This window comes from Populus euphratica, unplaced genomic scaffold, assembly GCF_000495115.2.
Source record: "Populus euphratica unplaced genomic scaffold, PopEup_1.0 scaffold141.1, whole genome shotgun sequence".
In the NCBI taxonomy this organism is placed as follows: domain Eukaryota; kingdom Viridiplantae; phylum Streptophyta; class Magnoliopsida; order Malpighiales; family Salicaceae; genus Populus; species Populus euphratica.
The window spans coordinates 339,014-361,729 of NW_011499971.1; the positions used below are offsets into that span (position 1 = coordinate 339,014).

A 22,716-nucleotide genomic window follows, 5' to 3' on the forward strand; every position below is an offset into this window, starting at 1 on the left:
AATATTTAGCTTATCCTCTCTATTTAAAACATTATCTAGAATTATTGAGTATGAATCTGACCCTTCCTTTCTAGGAAAATATATGTGAATTTCAAGTCAAAAGTGCAAGCAACAATGCATTCATTGTAGTAAATTTTTTCCTTCTTCTACACCTTGATACATCTTCTTTGGAAACCTTAACTTAAAAATGTGTTCCATCTGTAATGCCAATACAAATCTAAAAAAATTCATTTATAATAATAAGATTGATTACACGAGTTCCATCAATATTGTTAAAATAAATATATCTATATAATAAATTACCTTAAAGTATAGATAAAATCTTCCTCAACTATTAAGTACATGTGATGGGATCTTAGAACCATTTAGTTGAACTAAAGATTGATCTTTAGATGTTATTAGAGCTCTAAGTACTTGGTGAAAATAATAACTAACATTCTCAGTAGATTGATGTAACATTCTTAAATTCAATTACATGTATATCAAGATAAAATCCAACTCTTTGATAAACTAGGAATTTGTTTCTTCTATATATTAATTTCTGTCACAAATTTAATAAAGTATCCTTTAATTTTAAGGTACCAAGTTATCGATAATTCTTTAGTTATATATTCAATTCTCATTCTTGGTCTTGATCCAATCATCTTGAATCACATCACATTCCCACGTTACTTTCATAGTATTTCTTAATATTAAAAAACTTTTAATTATAATAAATACATAAGCTTAACTACAATTTACTACTACATATATATTGTAAAATTGACATCAAACATTCAAAATAAACACACATGACATTAATATTATTTTTTTATTTTTTTCTAGTTAACATGCTAACCTAAAGATTATACATAAGTATTTATACTATTTTAAGAGTCCATAATCTCTATATTGTAAGTTCACTAATTATATAGTATGAAATACACACTTTATTACAAGAAAATCCCAAAAGATTAAGAGTGGGTGACAAATTATAATACTAAACTAACTAGCTATACATACAACATGCTAACACCTAATACGTTGTTATGGCCCGTGACATACCTATAAATGTATCATTATTTAAATAAAAATTTCAATCCATGGTTTAAATATTTCAATTTATTAAACATGGATTCATATTTTTTTTCTATTGATATAGGGTTTTAACTTATCACTATCACTTCATAAAATTTATTATAGTATTTTTTCAACAATTTACATAATTGATTCTAGTTTTTTTCCAACACCAGTATTTTTTATTACTTGGGTGATTATCAACAATCCAACTACCTCTCATGTCAACCAAATAAATTCAGTAATTTACATAATTATCAACAATTTAGCTAACCTCTCATGGTAACCAATAAATTCAGTAATCCACTTGATTACCAATAAAAATACTTGTTAGAAAAGATAAACACGAAAATATTTAAGAATAAAAGATTCATATAAATTAAAAGGTGAACACGTAAAATTTTCCAATAATCTCATCAATAAATGAGTTGTTTTTCAAACAAAACAAATAAAATGACTACTATATAAGTACTTACCTATGAAAACAAAACTAATTTTCCAATAATCTCATTAATAAATATTTGAATTATAAATTATGATATGAAATGTAATCAGTTATAGTGAAACATTTCACATCATTATTAGAAAATTTTAAAAGAAGGAATGAAAACACTGATGTAAAATATTCTATTGTATTTTACCAATAGAAACTATGATGTAGAATTTTTGTTATTAATTTTATATAGAAATTATAATGAAATAAATTTTTTTTGCATAGACAATGTTATCGACATTGCTGACATGTCAACTTACCTATGAAAATTTCATTGCAATTTTAAAAGGAATTAAAACTTGATAGTCCTCTTTGTTTATCCTTTCATCTTCTTCTTTCAATTCATTATACTAGCTCTCTCCCCCTCCATTTCAAAATTTTAACAGCCCTCCTTTACAAATTCATCCACCACGACCCAACAATGATAGCGTAACATCTCTCTAAAAGCCTAAGCTTTCCTCTCTTGGTTCTATTTCTTGTCAAGCTTCACTTCATTAACTAAGCAGACTCATCTATTTATGTTTTGTCCCATTTATATTTTAAGTTAGTTTATTTAAATTTATTTGTAGTATTTGTAATTTGCTTGTATATTTAAGTATTTTACTTTTTTTATAATGATAATTTTTTTATGTTAATGTATAATTTGTATTTTAGGGTTTGTTTGGGATTTGAAAAAAAAATAGATTTCATTTATCACTTGTTAAAATTGAATGTGATTTTATAACTTAAGTGTGTTAGAATTGAAAAAATAATGGGAATTTAACTCATACCAATTATTTTGTGACAATTTTATAGGTTAAATTGGTAATTTAGGGGAAATTAATTTTGTATGGAATTGATAATAATAATTAAGGGTATTAACTTTGGTTTAATAAGTTGGAATTTAAGAAATGATGGATAATTAGTTGGGACTCTGAATTGAAGAAATGATGGATAATTAGTTGGGACTCGATTAATTTTAATCAATTATAAATTTTGTTAAAATTTTTTAGAAAAATTAAATTAATGTGTAATTTATAATAATTAGGGTATTAATTGATATTATTTATTCTTGAATTGAGTAAATAATAGGTAGATAGGTGGGCACCAATTATTGTTTTATCAATTTTATGGTTTAATTGAAAATTTATAGAAAATTTGTATGGAATTGTTAACAATTTGGGGTGAAGTATATTTCAACTTATAAAGTGTTTGATAATTATTGGATTATGAATTATATTTTTTTAAATTTGAGAAATAGAGGTACTTTGAATTTAAAGAAATATACAAATAATAAGTTATTAGCTAGTTTTTGTAGGTTAATTATGATTCATTTGAAATAAATGATTGAATTTGTTTTTGATAGTATATTTTAATTTTTGAATTGTGTTCATTGTATCCTTTCATATACCACATATTACAATTTTAAGTGTAGCAAGAACATTATAATTTATCAAGTAGTACTGTTGATGATCTTGTCATAAATATAAGAAATGATTATAAATAAGCATTTAATATAAAAATTAACAATCAAGGCTCAACCACTAAGAACAAGCATATTTTATTTAATAAAATCCATTTTCAAATAAATAAATTACATAATAAAAAGGTAACTTCTCCAAGTAATTGTTTTGTCTTGTAATATTATTTATTTTTATTGAGTTATTTTAATTTTTATAATTATATAAAAATTATTTTCTTAAATTAATTTTCAACTTTGTCAATATTGAACCTACTTATTTCATCATCTTTACAATAAAATAGTCATTTTAAGAACTATTATTTTAATGGAGCTAACTTCTTCACCATCTTAAATAAATGTATATGATAGATATCTATTAGAAAAAGTTTAAAATTAGATAAATAATCTTTGATTCAAGTTATTAGTTTTTAAAAATTCAAAAACTAATTGGTGAGATTGTATAAAAAATAATAAAGGTTATTGCAAGTGATAGATCCAATAAATATCATGTTTATAATTTACCTATAGCATCGGTCCGAGAACTTAGAAAATGCTACACAATTTTCAACTTAATTAAATTGACCACCAATAAAACTATCAATATGTCTTAAAAACAGAGACAACAGCTAATTCTTAGGCTTAAACACAGTCCGATGTAATGGTTTGCTCGAGCAAATAAGAGGGCAGGATGTTCTTGTACGCAATCTTGGATTTAAAGCGTAGCGAAGACAAAAAGTAGATGCGCGTGGAAATGGTTTTCTCACGGAGGTGACACGTACGTAGCTGACGAATAAGGTGGATCCAAGGCAGGCGCAGGAATAGGAGGATTGCAGAATTGAGGGGTTTCGGCAAGGGGAGAAGGTAGATTTTCCTAATGGCTACCCATATTCCTGCATGTCTCTTACAGGACACGTGTGCGTTATAATAATTAGATCTTTCACCACAGTGCCCACACGTGTTAACTGGGTGTCAAAGATGCCAGGCATGGTTTAATACACAAGATCTTGATTAGCATCTTTTCTTTGTCGAGTACGTCGTGCCTAGACGGTGCCAGGGGCGGTGGTGCTCTTCTGGGTAATGTAATCTATTGTAGCGTTGCGGAGCCTCTCGGTTCAGATACATTAACCCGCTCCCCCCTCGAGCCGCAATTAGTAAATGCCATTTTATAATATTTATAGTTTGTTATTCTTTCTAGTAGCAACATAAAAATTATTAAATAAATAAGATAGATAACAAGATAAAAAAGACACTTAAATTTTAATTACAACTTGATGTCTCCAGAAATATTAAAAAGATATAAATATAATGATATCAATAAATATTATAACTAGTAATTCAAGTAAGTTGCACGTAACACTAAAGATAAATAAGATACTCATCATCTTTCATCTTTTAGTAGTAAGTATATTCTACTTAAATTGTTATTAATATTTTTTTTATATTATTAGATTCATTTTATTAAGATTTTTTTAATAATAGCAGTGATAATATTCGAATCTTATTACATCTCTAAGGTTTTTTCAAATAATAGCGGTGATATTATGTTTGAAACTTTAATGCGCCTCTAAGATTTTTTTCTTTTTTTTTTCTCTCTTATAAATTTAATTTTTTTTTTTAAAGTTGTTATTCTCAATAGCAACAAAATATAAATATCATATTTATCAATGTATAAACAATGTTATTTCATTAATTTTTTTAACTATATTATTCTATTAATATTTTTTTATGTATTGTGCTAATTAAAAAAATCATATATATACACACTCACAAAATATATTTTATAGTATTTGTCATCTATTAAAGATTATAAGAAATAAGAGACTATGAAGTCAACATGAAAAAAAAAAGATTTTTTCATGGGAAATTTGTAAATGGGAGAGCATGAGAATGGGTATTTCTTAGTTAGGTGTAAGCGTTTTCAATTTTGTTCATATATTTTTGATGTAATTTTTTTTATTAATATAGATGTTTGAGTCAATTTGTGCAAATATCAACTAATTTCATGCACGGACCTTAAAGTTAATAACCATGTAAATCCTCAATAGCTTTGAAGTTTATGAGACTTGAACTAGTAAGTGTTTAATATAAATTTGGTATTGATGATATTGGTACAAATTTGTTACACGACTAGCCTTTTAAAAGAATTTGTTTTCACATTTAAATTCATATTGCAATGATAAATCTTGTACTAAAAATTCATCTCTTGAAAAGAAAAATAGTAACCAGCTTATAAGTTGTTTGGTCCGGTCCTTTAATTTTTAGCCAATATAGAATATTAGCATTAACATAGCTTATTTAGTCAAAAGGTTTAAGAGCTGAAAACATATCATTGATATTTTTATAAAAAAATTATTAATGATGATATGGTTCAAATTCGGTATATGACTGGCCTCTCAAGAAGTTTTGTTTCATATTTAAACTTATAGCATCAAAGTGAATTTTATTAAAAAAAAAACCTTTTTTTAAAAAAAGTGCTACTAAAAAATTATTAAAATATTTATAAATTGCTTAAACCCTTCTATCCTTATACAATATAAAATATTTTTTACATTGATATCATTATATGCCGCCCAAAAACATGCAAAAGTCAATAATATTGATTTGACAAATGAACTAATAATGTTTATATTATACAATATTTTAAAAAACATGGGAAAAATATTAATTATGGACATAAACTCATTATACTATGAATCACACTATAAACATAAAGTGTTTGTATTGTTGATGACACTATAGCGTTATAGGGGAGTTGCCTTTGCTATTTTTTAGTCAAAAAGTGTTGTTGAGGCATTGTCATTTTTGTTTTCTATTTCAAAAGCAACTAGGTTTGGCTTGTCAGCTGGACCCAATATTATTAGGTTTGGTTGGGCCGCCAAATATTTCTAATTTTTTTTACCTTTTTAGTTTTTTTATTTTTTATTTAATTTTTATCATACAGTAAAGAGAAAATAAATTGATGAGACATTTTTTATATTGTACAAAATTTGGGTGATGATATTTTTTTTTCATTTGAGGTTAGGTTCAATTTCTTTATTAAAACATGTTTGTTTTCTTTATTAAAGCAAGTTTGATTTTATTTTTCTTTAATTCAAATTAATATTTTTTGATGTTTTTGTATTATTTTGATGCGGTGATATAAAAAATCAATTTTAAAAAATAAAAAAAATATGATCTCAATATATATTTTTTAAAAAATAACTATTACGTAATAATATAATAGCTAGCATATCAGCCCCCGCTCTATAATGGGTCAATAATATTTTTTTTAAATGTCAAAATGCTTAAGTTGGGTTAAAAGTATGAAATATATTTGCATCATCACCTTCTTGAAATAAACTATTTTCTACAGTAGCACCATGAATAATGCATGGTAGAGCAACACCTATTACATCGACAACTAGATTCTTTCCTTTCTTTTGTCCTTTTAAGATATTTTCATTTTTTTCTCTTATTGAATTTTTTTCATATTATAAATAAGAAATAAATCGATGTGACTTTTTCGGCCTCTCCCAGTCTCTTTGAGACATTTTTGCTATGTTCAGTACCTTCTTCTTCACTTTAGAGGCTCTAGTAGTCAATCGCTTACTCGACAAAATACCTAATGCTCCAGCCTCTAATTATACCTATTAAGAATCTTTGGATGATCATCACTATTTTGCTTATATCCCAAGACATAGAGACACGATTTAGTTTCATACTCTCTAGTAAAGAAAGTTAGAGAATCAGGTGAGATTTTGCTAGAGGAATGATTGTAAGGCGACTTTCAAAGGGTGCTGGTGATAGAAAAGAAGGAAAGAAACATTGGGTCCTGTTGCCGCTAGACCCTAATAACATTGGGTCCTAATGCCATCATGAATCAATAGCATTAGGTCTTACTGTTGCCACATATCCCTTACGAGTTTCCCTCAATACATACTTGCTTTCATGTGGAGATAAATATTTTAACAAAGGTACAAAGAATAACCTTCTAAATAGATCTTTTTTAATGAGATAATATCCAGTTACACATCTTGTTAGCCTAACTGCTTCTACTTTATCCACTAGTAGCTCTCTTATATTGAGATATATTATAAGCAGAAATCCTTCAATTTTTATCTTATTCTATCAATTATATGGTAGCTATTGTTTTTTTTTTTAATCTCCTCTATACTAGGTTTTTTCAACACCCTAATCCACATATTAATTGAAAGCTCGATTGCTCTAGTACTAGCTAGTTTTGAAAATATATCGGCTTTGTCGTTTCTTCTCTTATGATTTTAAAGATGGGAACTAACTTTTCATGATATTTTTAAAGTAGAGGTGGATCAAAACCTTGCATAGATATTGGACCATGAAAGGTTTCTTGGCTTTAAATTCCTCATTGTATTGTCTCACAATAACTTGAAAATTATTGTTATCTAGAGAAGGTATCTATTAAGAGTATTTGTTAGGCTCAACCTAGCTAGAAAGGCCTTGCATTTAACTATATTGTTTGAGGTCTGAAACTCAAAATAAAGGCCATATTTGTAAACCTAACCATCAGGGCTAGTCAATACAACTCTTATTTCACTCTCAATTATAGTTGAAAATCCATCAATATATAGTACCTATGGATGAGAAGGAGGTTAGAAGTGAAGTTTCATTTTTTCTCCAGCTTCTTTAAAGGTGACTTTGTGAAGGAGCATTTTAAAATAGGGTTTGTTAGGGTTTACACTTTGATCACTGGTCTAGGTTGGTAGTTTAGGTCATACTTTCTTAACTCTATCTTCTATTTTACTAAACACCCTAATAGGTTAAGCTTGTTGAGAATCTATTTAATGGGTTAGTCTGTTAACATGACCATTTGATGTGCCTGAAAGTAAGCTTTTAGTTTTCTTATTGCACCTGTCAAAGTTAGGGTGGCGTTATTCGACCTTTATATACTTGGTCTCAATATCGTGGAAGACCTTACTTGTGTAATAAATAGGCTTTTGAACCTTTTCTTCCTCCTATATAAGCATTATATTTACTATGAGGTCTGCAACCCTAAGGTAAAGAAAAGATCTTCTCCTTTTCATGGTTACAAAAGGACTTTTAAAGAGGAGAGATGAACTTTCAACTTTTCGAAGACCTTTTAGAATTTAGGGGTCCACTTAAAATTGGAAATGTTTTTCAGAGTTTTAAAGGAAGGTAGACAACGTTCTCTTAGGCTTGAGATGAAGTTAAAAGTTATTAGCCCTCTAATAAGCTTTTGTCATCTCCTTACACTACAATGCAGTCATGTTTAGTATAACTTGGATGTTTTTTGGGTTTGGCTTGATTTTTTCATTACTAACCAAGAAACCTAGGTACTTCTCTCCTTTTATCATACAAATACATTTTTATGGATTCAACTTTATTTGATATGCATGTAATATAGAAAAAACTTCTTGCATGTCTAGAAGATCCTCGTCAAAGGTCATATTTTTAACTAGTTTGGCATCCACACACACCTTTATATTTCTACCAAAATATTTTTTAAAGACTTTGTTTACGATGCATTGATAAGTTGCATTAGGATTTTTTAAGCTAAATGACATAGCCTAATGGAAAAAAAATCCTTCTATCACTAATAAAAATTATCTTTTATTCATCGTTTGGATATATAAGTATCTGGTTATACCCATAATTGGCATCAGGGAGGTTAAGTATTCAAACCCAGTTATTGAGTCTACTAGCCTATCAATTTTAAGCAAGGGAAAATTTTCTTTTGGATAAGCTTTGTTGAGATTAATGAAATTCATAAAAATATGCTAGTTTTCATTGGACTTCTTTACCATAACTACATTAGCCAATCAATCTAGATATATCACTTCTCAAATGAAACCAACTCTTAAAAACTCGTCCATTTTTTTAAATAACCTTTTGTCTTTCTCCTTCAATTTTTTTTTTAACTGGGGAGAAAAGCAAACTCATATTTAGTCAATGACAGACAACTTCTAGGTGGATAATTAACATATCGGATGGTGCAAATGCAAAGTTATGTTTCTGGTCGTGAAGTTCTATAAGTGTTCTAATTTGACATGTAAAATTGACCCGATCTTAGTGAATGCATCTTTATGAAGGATAACTTTTTTTCAATTATTTAATAGCTCTTTTCCTCACATCAATCTTTTATTTAACTAGCGATGTTTATTTTATCCACAATGTGTTTTTTTGTTCCTTAAACATGTTATGATACATTTTTTAAAGATTAATTGGTTCCTTTTTATAGTGACCACTTCCTTATCCATAGGAAAATTCATTACTAAATACTTAGTGTTGATTATAGTAGTTATTCATCACTAAGATAAAATTATATTCCAAGTATATTTCAATCACCATAAAGGCCTGTTTGAATGTAAGACATTTAGGGTAGGTGCCCATGGTCACGAGAAAGTCAAAAACTCCCTCCACTAGCACTCCTCTCCCCTTAATCTATATCAGTGATGTTTATACTAAAATCAACTTAGTAGTTTCCACACCTATTTGTATTAAGGCATCTTTTGAAAGGATATTCACTACATTTTCATCATCAATAAGCACTCTATGCACATTGAAGTTGCACGGGACAATAAAGATAATTAGATCATCTTCATGAAGAAAATATAACTCTTTTTTTTATCTTCATGAGTAAACGTAATGAGTTCATGATAAAGATTTTGGTTTCTTAACATGAGCATATGTTTCCTGTAGTATTTCTACTTCCATTATAATCTCCACCAACTGAGATTACTCCTAAAATTATATTGATTTTCAAGAGAGATTTGTTGGCAACTTTAGGACCTCTACTGGTTTTTTATTGTGATTTGGTTCTCTATTCATAAGCTTCTAGAGATAGCCTTTAGCTATAAACTCTTTTCATTTATTTTTTAAAAGTGTAACTTTCCTTTGTGACATGTCCCCTATCTTTATGGAATAAGCAATATTTTTTTGAATTTCTCTTTCTTACATCTCCCTTCACTGGTAATGGATATTGTACATTATTATTTCCTTTGATTATGATTAGCATCTCTATACTTGTTGCATTCAAAGTAGTTGTCATTAATTATAGATACCCTAACCAACAACGTAAAGGATCCTTGGGATTGTTTCTGAATACTTGTGTGTCATAAAAAAGAGATGCTTGTCATATTTTAGGGATTCCTTTTTTATCAATAAAAACATGGATGCCCCTGCCTATTTATGTTCGCTTCCTCTACACGAATGTAATTCTTTATAGTTTGCTTAACATTGAAAAGGCTTCTATCTAGTAAAGCATACAATCATTCCTAAAAAGAGTAATTATAGACGCCACTGATTGGTGTTTTCTCATTAAATCTTTTTAGGTAAGCTTTGGTGTTTTCTCTTTGTTGTTGGGTAATGGTTAGAAGTTTAGTGGAGCTTTTCTTTTCAGGCATGCTAGTACTGAAACAAACAACTAACTTATGGCATGGATCAATAAAGTCGACTACAAAGTTTAGTTCTAAACTATGACACCAAGCTTGGGTTGATCTGTGAAAAGTGCTGGGAAGAATTTTACACATAGTGTTGTTATTCTAGATTCTCAATTCAAGGTTAGTTCTAACATTTTAGGTGTACTCTCTCGGATTACAGACCATCATAATTATCCAAATTAATCTTTATAATGATAAAGTCTTTAGGGAGGCGTGTGTTCAACATATCTTGGCATAATTAAAAGTCTATAATATGTCATATGATGTTTCTATTGTTTCAACCCTTTTCCCTATATGGTTTTTTAGGCTCTAGGCTACTAGAATGAGAATTTAATGGAGAACAATGTTGTTTTCGAAGGTGTAACCTATAGCCTTGTCTCTTGATTTATAATGGTCTTGTTTTGGTGACCTTGTATAAGAGCAATCCTCATGGTAACAAGATCTGCTTCTAAGAATGATGGAAGTGCTATGCCTATTTTCCTCCTCTTTGTTTGCTTAATTTCTTCTGTGAAATTAAACCACTGGTGTGCAGGAAGTGCTAAAGGAGCAAGTTGTTATAAGATTAGAGATGGATAGATGGGAAAAGTTTTGAGTTGTTGTTAGGTTATCAAAATAGCTTCTATGAGTGCTTTTATTTGCTGAACGATTTGTTGGAAGTCAATTGGAGTTGATGAAGATGGTGAAAGGTCTGTAATTATTTCCCTATCATTTCTATGTTGTTAGCCATTAAGAACGAGTAAAAACAAGAGTAAAAAAACTTGGGATAGAAAACTAAATAAAGTTTTTGTTCAGGTTATCATACACGACACCACTAATGAAATTAATAAAAACTTCAATGAATATTTGGGCTTTTCTTTATTTATAGAAGATTAGACATGTATTTTATGGTTAGGGTTACCCGTAAAAGAAAATGTTCAATGCTTAAGTCAGTTTGAGTTTTTTGTTAAGTTGTTAAGCATGTTAGAAGAGTGAAGAAGATACATTGGATTTTATTTTTGTTGTACCTGTCCCATATACTTTATCTCATTATTATCACTAAGTTTTTATAAAATGGAAAACTCCTTACATTTACCTTTCCTAATGAGAGAAGGATAAAGGTCAATCGCAATGAGATATAACTATTTTTAGCCTTCAAAAGATTTTTTTGGAATAATAATAGATAATTTTTATTAGTTTAAGGGATGATATTGATAAGTCATATAGGTTGTCCAATAAAATCACTTGAATTTATTGAATTGTGTGATGAATTATGTGATGAAGTAATAAAAACAATTTTATAGGATTGTGTGAAAATATTCATACAAATACAAAAAAAATATGTGAAAAATATATAAAAAGGGCTTTAGAAAACCCTAACATGGCCAACTCACTAGGTTGACCCAAACAAGCAGCTCATAGGACCTCGTTTTTTATTTTTTTTCCAGCAATACTATCTAATTAATTATTTCAGGAAAATAGATTCCTAGTCTAGTAGATTCAAAACTTTTTAATTGTAATATAATGGATAATTTTTGTTATTATCATATACTTGAATGCCTTTTAGAGATTCTTTAAATCTAAAAGAATAAAATAGAAATTATCTAATCATTTGTGTTGTAGCTCTAGTTTTAATTGGAAATGCTATTTTGTTAGAAACCTGCTCCAACTTGTAAAGGAAAAAGGAAGAAGAAAGAAAAAAGAAAGAAAAGATGATGAAGAAAAAATGGACAATAAATATTTTTGAATTGTGCAAACATAAAAGAATTCTTGCATAACAATGTGTCTAGCATTACCATATGCAATAATTGCTATAATAATGAACCATATTTCAAGTAATGGTATGTGTTTTACTATTTTTTTAAATTAATATAGGTGTCTAGATTAGTTTGTGTGTACCTTGACCAATCTTAAGGATTCTAAAGTTAATGACTATATAATTATTTAATGATTCTAAGATTTATAGGACTCGAACTGGTGACCTCTAAAAACTAAATCTAGAACCTAACTAGTTGAGTTATATCTTTCAAAGTTTAATATGTATTTTTCTTGAGATGAAATTTGATTTTAAAGCTTTTCTCAAGCACAAATGCTACCATGTCAGATCCAAAGACTCCATAACATTCTGTCACGATAATCCTTATCTAAATAAGGTAACGCGAATCCAATTCAAATTGTATTTTAAATATCAAATATGATAAAGGCGATAAAAATTAGGTAAGAAACAAGATCCCATCACTTCTAGAATTGTCACCTCTACCACTGTGGAAGCTATGGCCACATGTAACACAAAGGGTTGTCTCATAGTAACTCATAAGACACAGACCAAACAACAAAGCACCTAGCTGATTAACCAAATAGCAAGACATGCAAAACCCACATGAAAAGAGATGAGGTAATATCACCAGGTGGCCTCAAAACCCGGCTAGATGATAGTGTCAAAAAATGCCTTTACTCTAAGCAAAGTCACAAAAAGAAGGTATTTTTCCAAGTTAAAATGGAGATTATTGACAGAGCATTCGGCGGGAGTATGTTCCCATCTTCACAGTAAAAGCTAGCTAACGATGGAAATATTTAAATTCCAGGCCATTTTTCGTTCCTGGTCAAACTATGTTTAAAGTAACATTTGTTGTCAGTGAAACGAATCATTACTCATGTTCACTCAGCTTGCATTTTTTTATTATTAGTTCATGATCACAACTCACATGACATCTTTTGTATTTTATTTGGAGGGATCCTCTCTCTCTCTCTCTCTTCCCTCTCTAGCCAGAAACCATGGCTGTCATTATTTAGATTTTTATTAAATTAAATGGTGTATGTTCGTGTATGATGATAAAGGTGCATGGACCCTCGTAGGTTCGTTATGCTCATGCTGTGCCATCCGATTGACAGACTCTTGCAGTGTTACAGGACATAGTCAAAATTTGTGAACTCGTTGCCATAGGTTTATGTTGCCCCAGGCTTGAAAAAATGGATCCATTTACCCACTACCTTTTATAAACTTGCCCTTTTATATGCCGATTGTTAATACCTTGTGGCCATAAAATACATCACTATAATTTTAGGTTAAAATTTGTATATGTATATATATATGCACTGTACTGTTTATCTGGTTCTCAATTATGCCTTTCTACTACTGATCATGACAGAATCTTCTACAAAAATGGAAAGGAGACCCCATTTACATTATTTTTCGTGGGTTGCAGTTTAATTAATTAAAGCAATTATATAAAAATAATTTTCCCCATTACTTATACATGTAACGGGAAAAATGAATTTAAATCTTAGCATCTAAATCTTGTTTGATAATCACAAGATAACATTCTTAACAATAAATAAATAAAATCAAAAAAAGCAAATTACTAGGTCTATTCTAAACAAACCCTAAAATTCCAATACACAAGAGAAGAGTTAGCACCTTTAATAATACATTCTAATTTATGGGAAAAAAGAAGAAGAAGAAATGTTGATCTTTTGATTTAAGTTGAGAATTATTTTTCAAATGCACATAATTTGCAGCGCCTCATTGTTTAGCTTGAAAGGCCCATCCATGCATATATCTAATGCATATAACTAGTGGCAAAAAAAAAAATCAATTAAATTAAGAAAATTGTAAAAAATAAAATGAAAAAAAAACCAATTAAAAAGTTTTAAAAAAATTAGTTCATTTTAATTTGGTTTTATAAAACTGAAATTAAAATAACCAGACCAAATTAATTAAAACAAAACTAAAAAAACCATAAATATTGTAAATTAAAAAAAATTGCTTTCTAACTCTAGGTCTCTAGCAAGTCAGTCATCGCCACCCCTCTCACCCAAAAAAAAAAAATATATACAAATACCTAACCTTTAATCGGATCCAAATGACAATTAAAGTGACAGTGGCTCTTAAAGATAAACAACTGTTAATTATATTAAAAAATATAGTTATAGTTATTTTTTAAAGTAATTTTTATTAAAAAATATATTAAAATATTTTTTTTATTTTTTAAAAATTATTTTTGATATTAATATATCAAAATAATTTAAAAATATTAAAAAAATTAATTAAAAAAATTATTTTTTAAATATTTTTAAAACACAAAAACATTAATTGATATAACACCGCCAACACCACCGCTTCTTTCTCATCCTATCATCAACAAAATTGAATCCTCCAGTAGCGCAACCATCACCTGCTTTTCCAACCCGTGACAACACCACCAACACAAACCCATTTCCATCTCCACCGACGTTGAGATACACCACACACCAACTTCCATCTCAACCGACAATTATAACTCCAGCCGAAGCCTCATCCAATGCCTTCCCCAATCAACGCTGCTCCTCAAACAAACCACAACTCAGCCAAACCTCTATGCCTTGAGCCACTAACAGAGGCTATGAAGAAGAGAAAAAAAAAAACCGAGATTGTTACAACAAAAAATAAAATCGATTGTTTTGTGTGGATTTCTCTTGTTTGTAGGTAATTAGATACAACACTACCAGCACAAGAAGAGAAAAAAGAAGTAAATTCTGATCCATGAGATTTTTTTTCCATCGGCGATGACGCGCCACCACTATTCCCTCACATCCAGTGCATTCCAACATCTTCTCCCACTTTTCAGACCATTTACAAGGCTTTCAAAAGCCCATTAGAAGTCACAAAAAGCCCAAAAACTCTATACATAGATTTTTCTAGTTTTTGACATAAATTAACCAAAACCAAAACATTAATCGGTTAGAATCCATTTCAAATCAGTTTCAGTTTTAATTTTTTTAAAAATAACTCGGTTATTTTTTAAAATAAAAACCAAACAAAAAATAATCACCCTTCTATATACCTTATTTGTCATTTATTATTATTTCTTTTTTTGTAAGACATGTATTTACCCATCCTTGGTTCTACAATTACCGCCAGGCCGAGGGAATAAAGGAAGCTCTCATAGTCGTTGTCTACTTGGGCAAAATTAACAACTGCAATAAGACAGGCTGTAACCCGCTGTTATTAAATAAGTTGCTTGTAAACAATGTGATCTGAGAATGGTCAAAGATTAAGGGCTAGTGCACGTGCCCTCTCTCAATTACAGACAAATAGCTCGGTTGCCGGGGCAGGGCTGCAGGCTGTTGTATTGTTAGCGCACGTGATTTCGAAAAACCCTATCGGTTCACACGTGCGGCCTTCCAGAAACGCGTTCTGCCTGTCCCAGCAGAAACAAATGGGTTAGTGTTCTCAGGACCCACCTACCTCTTCCACGTTACTCGTGTTTAATTTTCTGTGCAATGGAAGCTTTCTCATACAAACACACTGACAGCTCACAAAGCTGGGACTTGAGCACGAGACTGCATCCTTTGCCCTTCATTGGGTACGATAGAATGGAAGATTACTGGACCGTTGGCAATGTCACCGTACCAAGGAGATTAAACGGGCTCTACATAACTATAATATGCTATATAACAGCAGGACTCTACCTTCATTTCATATAAACAAACGGAAGCACATTCCATGGACACACCTTATACAAAGTGTGCTACTTTTCCAAATACTGCCAAGGCCGCATGACCATTAGCAAAACATATAAAGATATCAGGCATTAACAGTAGATTTATAGTAATCATCGTTGATTGTTGTATAAACGAGGCCATTGTCAACCAGCATCTGTAGTTCTTCCCTGTCAAAGAGCAAGGAAGGGGATGTCAGCAAATTCCTCTCTGAAAGCTTACACATAAGGGAGGGAGCGGGAGAAAGAGACTTGAGCTTATTCACTGGAATGTTTAGCTGACGGGCAATGACATCATAGTGAGCTCCCTCGGTGTTCCTAGAGAATTGAAGATCACGACGGGTCAAAGTTCCCAAAATACATATAATGAGCATGCAGCAAATACATGAATAACAATAAAGGTTGACTACTGGATAAACTTTAGAGTGCCGAATCAAAGTACACAGAGTCTAAGATCTCATCAAGGACCAAATGTTGTTGACATCCAGAAAAGGATGCATGTCTGCATACAGACATGTTCAAGTATAATTTGCACCTATTACACAAACACAAGAACTTGCCTGCACATTTGTGCAGACAAGAGTGCAGAATATTGTCTTTGGATGAACTAACTATTCATCTTTTATAAATCAACCACAAAACGAATCATCTTATTTAAACTTCTATGTTTTATTAATAGTGGGTTAAACAGAACATTGAGAAAATCATGTTCCACTGCACGTTATTACAATGCCCTAAGTAAGCATTGGAGAGCTCATATATAATCTGTAATTACATGTAATTAATCAAGTAAATGGTATTGTGGATGCAGAGCATATTGATAAGCATACTAATTTCTGTTCTCTATCCAGTCATCTTTTGACCACCTTATACAAGCTGGTTCACGGGAATGGCATGTTCTATGTTTTTTTATTTGCTTCTTGCAAATTGTAGCTAGAGTTAATATTTGCAAGCAGTGGTGCGTTACAGGAAACAGGGGTAAACAAAGGAGTTTTAGTAGCTGCTGAAAGTTGCCAAAAGGCTATAGCTATTCTCCCCTTATAAATTATCATGGACCCTATTGTAGATATGACCAGCTGACCACTTGCCTATAGATTTTCCTGGTCGCAAGTTCAAGTGTTCAATTAAAGATTTCAAAAAAATAAATAAATAAATAACTAGGGAACACATCCAAATTATTATATGATGTGCTAGGTTAAACTGAATACGCAACAGCAGATAGAAGAAGATATATAAAAAAAGAGCTTAATGAGAGGTCAACACTATGAAGACAAGAAAATTCATTGCAGAGTTGAGTAGTGCCATGTTTAATGAAAAAAAAGACATGAATTCCCAGCACCATTGGATGTGGCCCTGACACCCATCTGTGGGTCACATGTATCCAATGGTTTGTGTTATATTTCATCTAGCAACATTCATTAAAATAAAAGTTTCACTTCAGAATTTCAGGGTATCAAATGTAACTTACAGATATGCAGGTTGCTGCAAGAAATTTAATATAATCTGACTAACATTGTTCAGTCCATCAGCACTGGAATACTCAGAAGACTGAAAGAAGAAAATTTGAGCACCAATAAAAAGATCACTCAACAAGTCAGCCAAACAATATTCTCAGGATGAGATTGATTACTTGATATGGAGGGGCAGTTTGATATCCCTTTAAAGGGATACTTGTTGAATTTGCTACTGGGGGCTGAGAAGTGACACCCTGAATTTAGTGGTATGAGGTCATATCCAGTGAGAAAATGTGGTGCACAATCAAAGCTACTGTATCATATCAATTACAAAACCATACTGAAAAAAACTAGAGCATTATTGCAATAAATAGACCAATACCTGTAACCTGGTATTGTAGAAGTGGACATATATGCACTCAATGAAATGGCCTGGAATCTCATTAAAGTCAGTAACAGGCCTGAAAACCACACAAAAAGTCTGAAGTTAAAGACTCTACAAGAGAATAGTCACGTTAATAGTCAGAAAAATAACACAAAATGCTGGAGGTTTTATTCAGACAAATAATTCAACTAGGAAACAGGACAAACAATTGTAACCATGATAGCTTTCTTTTGTCAGAAGAGGCAGTTTTTCATTAATTAGATACATGAAATTAAGCTATGAAAAAGGAAGTCCAAAAAGGGAATCTCTTGTCAATGGATATTAATACTAACAAACAAAAGAATGCCACTTCGATATTTAGAAGTGAAAATGTAATAATTTTACTTTGATTTTTAAAAGGTGAAACATTGAGGGAAAGTTCTGAGGGCCAAAAGAATAGTGTTGAAGTGGTACTGTGCAACGATCAGTTTGTCATCTTTTGCCTAGACTCCAAATTCAAAACCAGCAATCACAGTCAGCCACTAGAGAATTAAAATGGAAACACCATTTCTGACAGCAAACTACAGAGAATACCATGCTAAGAATATTTAAAGCCCATGCATTCAGACCAGAAATGCAAAATTGCTCAATCAAGACAACTAACCACACAGCTTAAGATGGGTTGAGTTCGCCAATAACAGAGTTGCTACTCAATTAGTATTCAGTATAATTGCAATAAAAATGAAAATAAACCCTCTCAAGTACATATATTTGTTAGGATCTCTCAAGTAAAGGAAGAGTACACAGATGGATGGGGAAAAGTCATGCATTCAAGTTAGCCTAGGCACTCTAGACAAAGCGAGTCCACAACACCTTTATTAGCCTCATGCAATGAATTTCAATGAAGCACCTCATGAGTTGGCATTAAAGCAAGTGCCTAGTTGAAATACTTCTTTTTCTGTTGGATTTTTTTTACTGATTTATGTTTAGACCTATTTGTCCATTTTTTAATTTACCACAAGAAACAACTTAGGGTATTTTTGTAAAAACCAAAGATTGGGGTTAAAAAATAATAATTAAAGTGGGAGACATGCAGTCATGTCAAGGAAGGATGCTTGAAGAGAAACACCAACCAAACTTTGCATTGAACAGAGTCAGAAAACAACAACACAAGTACATAACAAGAAAGCATGGATGAAGATGTTTTTGAAGATTAATGAATAAAAATGATGATATTTAAGTATGCTTTTTAATCTATTTGGCTACTTACTACTTTAAATTATCTTATTTTGTTTTATGAGAGAAAAATATAGCTTTATATGACCACGTTATGGTATATTATTTTTTATTTTTATTTTCTAATGATCTAATATTAATTGGGGAGATATAAATTTTAGATTTATATAATATAATATTATACACTTTTTTTAATCTATAGCATATCGCCTTGGTTCATTTGAGCAAGCACCTAGGGCATTTTACAGGCTTGGCGCCTTTATCACCTTTTGCCTTTAACAACACTTTATTCAACACAACAGACAGCATTGTTTTATCCAGAAGCACTGCAACTCTCTTACAAGAAACAAATGCTGCAACTGAAGATTTGAGAATAAGTAACATTAACAAATTGACTTCTCTCATACAGTTCCTGATTCAGATATACACATACTGCTAACAGACGCAAGAAAATAATAGTGAAGTCAAGTCAATTTAAAATTTGTTGTTTTCTGCTTGCCATAACATGCAATGCATGAAAATAGCTTGTATTTGTAAAAATGAATGACTGCAGATCCATAAAAAGGAGCAAGGCTGGCAAAAGGGGTGAAATATGCACAAGATCAAACTTGTACAAAGAGACTCGGATGCTGGTTCCAAAATTGTACAAAAATAAATCATCTTTACTCCATGTTTGGCACCAAAAAAATATGATTAGTCAATGAGTAACTGGTTGCCTACAAATTTCTTTGAATAAGATTGAAGGGTAATCCATTAGATAAAAATATCAGAAGATCTATAAGTAAGACAATATGGGTATTATCTTCAAAGAAATGCAAACGTAAAACAGTTTGCTTAAAATACTATTGCTCTTCTGTGCATTCAATATAACAAGAACACAACATTTTAGTGCAAATTTAAGTCAACACATCCCTTAGAATGACCCACCTTAGTCCTAATAAATCAGAAGGATAGTTCCAAACTATCGTTAAAAGAATCAAATTGCAGCTTCTCCTATTTTTTCCAAAGCAACTTCCCTGAGGTTAGGAAAGAACTTTTCCCTGGTAATAAAACTTTGAAATAAAACTTAAGTAGCATCCTTATAGGGATAGTCTGGAAAAACTTATGTAATGACTTGAGAATTATTACATAAAGTAAGTTGTGCAGTTAAAAAAGAAATAAAGGTAACTAAAAAAATTTAAATTGCAAGTTAACCAGACACCTCAATAGTAATTAGAACATATAGGATTTCAAAAGATGACTGACAAAGAAATAAAATAATCAAACAGCATGTAGCCAATTTATGGGCCTATACCTTATCCAACAACAACCTAATAACTATAGATTAACAGGCATTCTGTGCTGGGTTGCAGGTCTACCTTGTCCGTATTCATGAAAAAATAAACAGATGAAAGAAAAGGAAATACAAATACATACCTAATGGAGAAGATATTCAAGAACCTTCTGCCTTGCAGCCCTCTCAAGTGTCCATGAACACGAACATACATGCCAACTCTACAGTAAAGGTAATTAAAACAGTATCAAACATATTAACTTAAATGTAAAAAGATGAGGTCACTTGAAAATCTATTTAGGTGTTAAACAATTAGTTCAGGAATAATCTTTCATGCTCATCTTGGCTGCTGAGGTTGAAGGAAATCGAAATGAAACTTGGCATCCTACACCAGCAATTTCCATTCCAAGCCAACATGCAAAAAATTCTCAGCTTCCATTTATTTTCCTCACACAACCTCAACAGCCCAACATGCACACAATCTTTTCAGTGAAAAACATGACGTGGTGGAAAATTATACTTGACAAAGAAAATTAATTAATCAATTAAGCTATAAGCAACAAGAATTTTAAGAAAGGGCAAGTAGGCATAGTCTGAGTGTGGTACAAAACATACAAGATTTCCCCCATTTGTTCTGTATCTAAGCTTTCTTGAACCCTGTACAACATGAAAAAAAAATTGCATTATAGCCACAATATTACTAATTTAAACATTAAACACAACTTAATCAAATGGAACTCTAAATAACCCCACAGTGCAATTCGCCGACATGGAATTTTTTTATTAAAAAAACCAACAAAATTGAAAGGAAATTCACCATTTGGTACATTCAATCTGTCCAGTTCCATCATCAACTAAAAAAGTGTACTCGCTGGCCTTGTCTTCCTTGTGGGATACCCTCCCCACAATTGTAACCTAAACAATTTTTTTTATAGAAAAACCTCATAATCCATTTTTTTTATAAAAAAAAAAAGAACGACAGAAAGAAAGAAAGAGAACCCAAGTCCTACTAGTGTGATAAAAACAAAACATTACATTGTTAACTTCAGCACCATCAATGATGAAATTAGATTCATCATTACTTGCTAGGTTGCTTATCTGCTTCACAGTCAGGGGAAACAAGCCCCGCGCCTCCCGATTCTGTCATTAAAAAAAAAATATACAAATAAAACCCTAATAATCTTCTTATGCTACCAAGAACTACAAGGTATGGCTAATTTTCCTAGTTTCAGGAAAAGCATAAACCAAAACCCTGATCTACCGTTCATTTAAACAACAAAATTAGGAAATTTTCAATTTATTTGATGATCAAAGTACAACTGAGTAAAAAGATAAGAGAAATGAAAAGGTACTTTGGAGATGGAGGAGGAATCAGAAGGAGGGTGCGCGGTTTGAGTAGGCATGAATCCGCCGCCCATGAAGGCTGCGGCGCTTCCATCGAATTGGCTGCTCCCATACATTTTTATGTCTCTCTGTCACAGCCTCTGCTGTTGCGTTTTCTGTTTATATCATAAATTTTCGATGTTAGCTTCTCAAAGAAGCCTGTGGTCATTTATATACAACTTGACATGGGTGCCACTTTCTCATCCTTCCCGCCATCTTTTCTTTTTCCTTTTTTTTTTAAGCGCCGGTTTAGGATTATAGCGCAAAGAGAATGATCGAAATTAAAAAAAAATTTAATAATTTTTTTTTATATTTTATAATTTTTTGATATATTAGTTATTAGAAATATTATTCTAATATATTTTTAAATAAAAAATATTTTAAAAATAATTATTATTATATTTCCAAACAATTTTAACAGATTTTACAGCCAATAGTTATCTTCAAATACTTGTTAAAATAATAACAAAAACAAATCATTGGCTAAACCAATCATAAGGTGTCTAGATAAACAATTCTTTTTTTTTATTCGATGAGACTTTATAATAACAAGTTTTTTTTAATTTTTTATTTAAATTTATATAAAATTATTTATATTTAATAAAATCAATGATTTTCCATCGTAGACTAGCATTGAGTTTTGATGTAAATTTATCCAAGCAAGTTTAGTAATTATTAGTATATTAGTCTGCATTTCACAGTGAATTAATAATAATATTTTAAAAATATAAAAAATATTTTAAATATATTATGTATAACGAGCATGATAAACACATAAGTTTTGAGTCTCATAGCATGCTAGATCCAAGATAAGTTTTGAGTCTCATAGCATGCTAGATCCAAGAGACTTGAGCCTAGCGACCATGTAAAGTCTAAGATACTTGAATTTGACAGCAATACTAAACACAAGACATTAAAACCGGTAACAATACTAAACATAAGATACTTTTAAATCTGGTAGTCAAGACTCAAGCTACTTTGGTTTAACAACAAATATTTAAATTATTCTTTAATTATTCTAAAGAAATCTTAATTAATTTTTTTATTTGTTATAAAAAATTTAACCTCCCTTTCAAATATCTTAAACCAAAATGCTAATTAATTTTTTTACAATTTTTTTATTTTTTATAAAAAAATTAAACTAT

At 30.4% G+C, this 22,716-nt stretch overlaps 1 protein-coding gene across 2 annotated transcripts; it reads right to left on the reverse strand.

Moving 5' to 3' along the window:
* Positions 1 to 15,806: 15,806 nt before the first annotated feature.
* On the reverse strand, positions 15,807 to 21,761 carry RPA32B (Replication protein A, subunit RPA32). Of its 2 annotated transcripts, none has more exons than XM_011045657.1 (10): positions 21,541 to 21,761; positions 21,224 to 21,328; positions 21,006 to 21,103; positions 20,804 to 20,845; positions 20,332 to 20,409; positions 17,698 to 17,776; positions 17,492 to 17,554; positions 17,330 to 17,409; positions 16,114 to 16,179; positions 15,807 to 16,032 (listed from the first exon to the last, which is right to left on the reverse strand). In XM_011045657.1, the coding sequence occupies exons 1-10, from the start codon at positions 21,646 to 21,648 to the stop codon at positions 15,948 to 15,950; spliced, it is 804 nt and encodes a 267-aa protein (XP_011043959.1). In that variant the 5' UTR covers positions 21,649 to 21,761; the 3' UTR covers positions 15,807 to 15,947. The 2 variants fall into 2 exon arrangements, with proteins under 2 accessions (XP_011043959.1, XP_011043958.1); XM_011045656.1 differs by having other exon boundaries at positions 17,492 to 17,569; positions 21,541 to 21,758.
* Positions 21,762 to 22,716: the final 955 nt, after the last annotated feature.

Excerpts from the sequence above, each read along its gene's own strand:
- RPA32B (XM_011045656.1), bottom strand. The coding sequence starts at position 21,648 with ATGTATGGGAGCAGCCAATTCGATGGAAGCGCCGCAGCCTTCATGGGC. Across the intron at positions 21,329-21,540 it reads ATTCCTCCTCCATCTCCAAA|AATCGGGAGGCGCGGGGCTT; the intron begins GTACCTTTTCAT and ends TTTTAATGACAG. Across the intron at positions 17,777-20,331 it reads TTGAATATCTTCTCCATTAG|GCCTGTTACTGACTTTAATG; the intron begins GTATGTATTTGT and ends TGTGGTTTTCAG.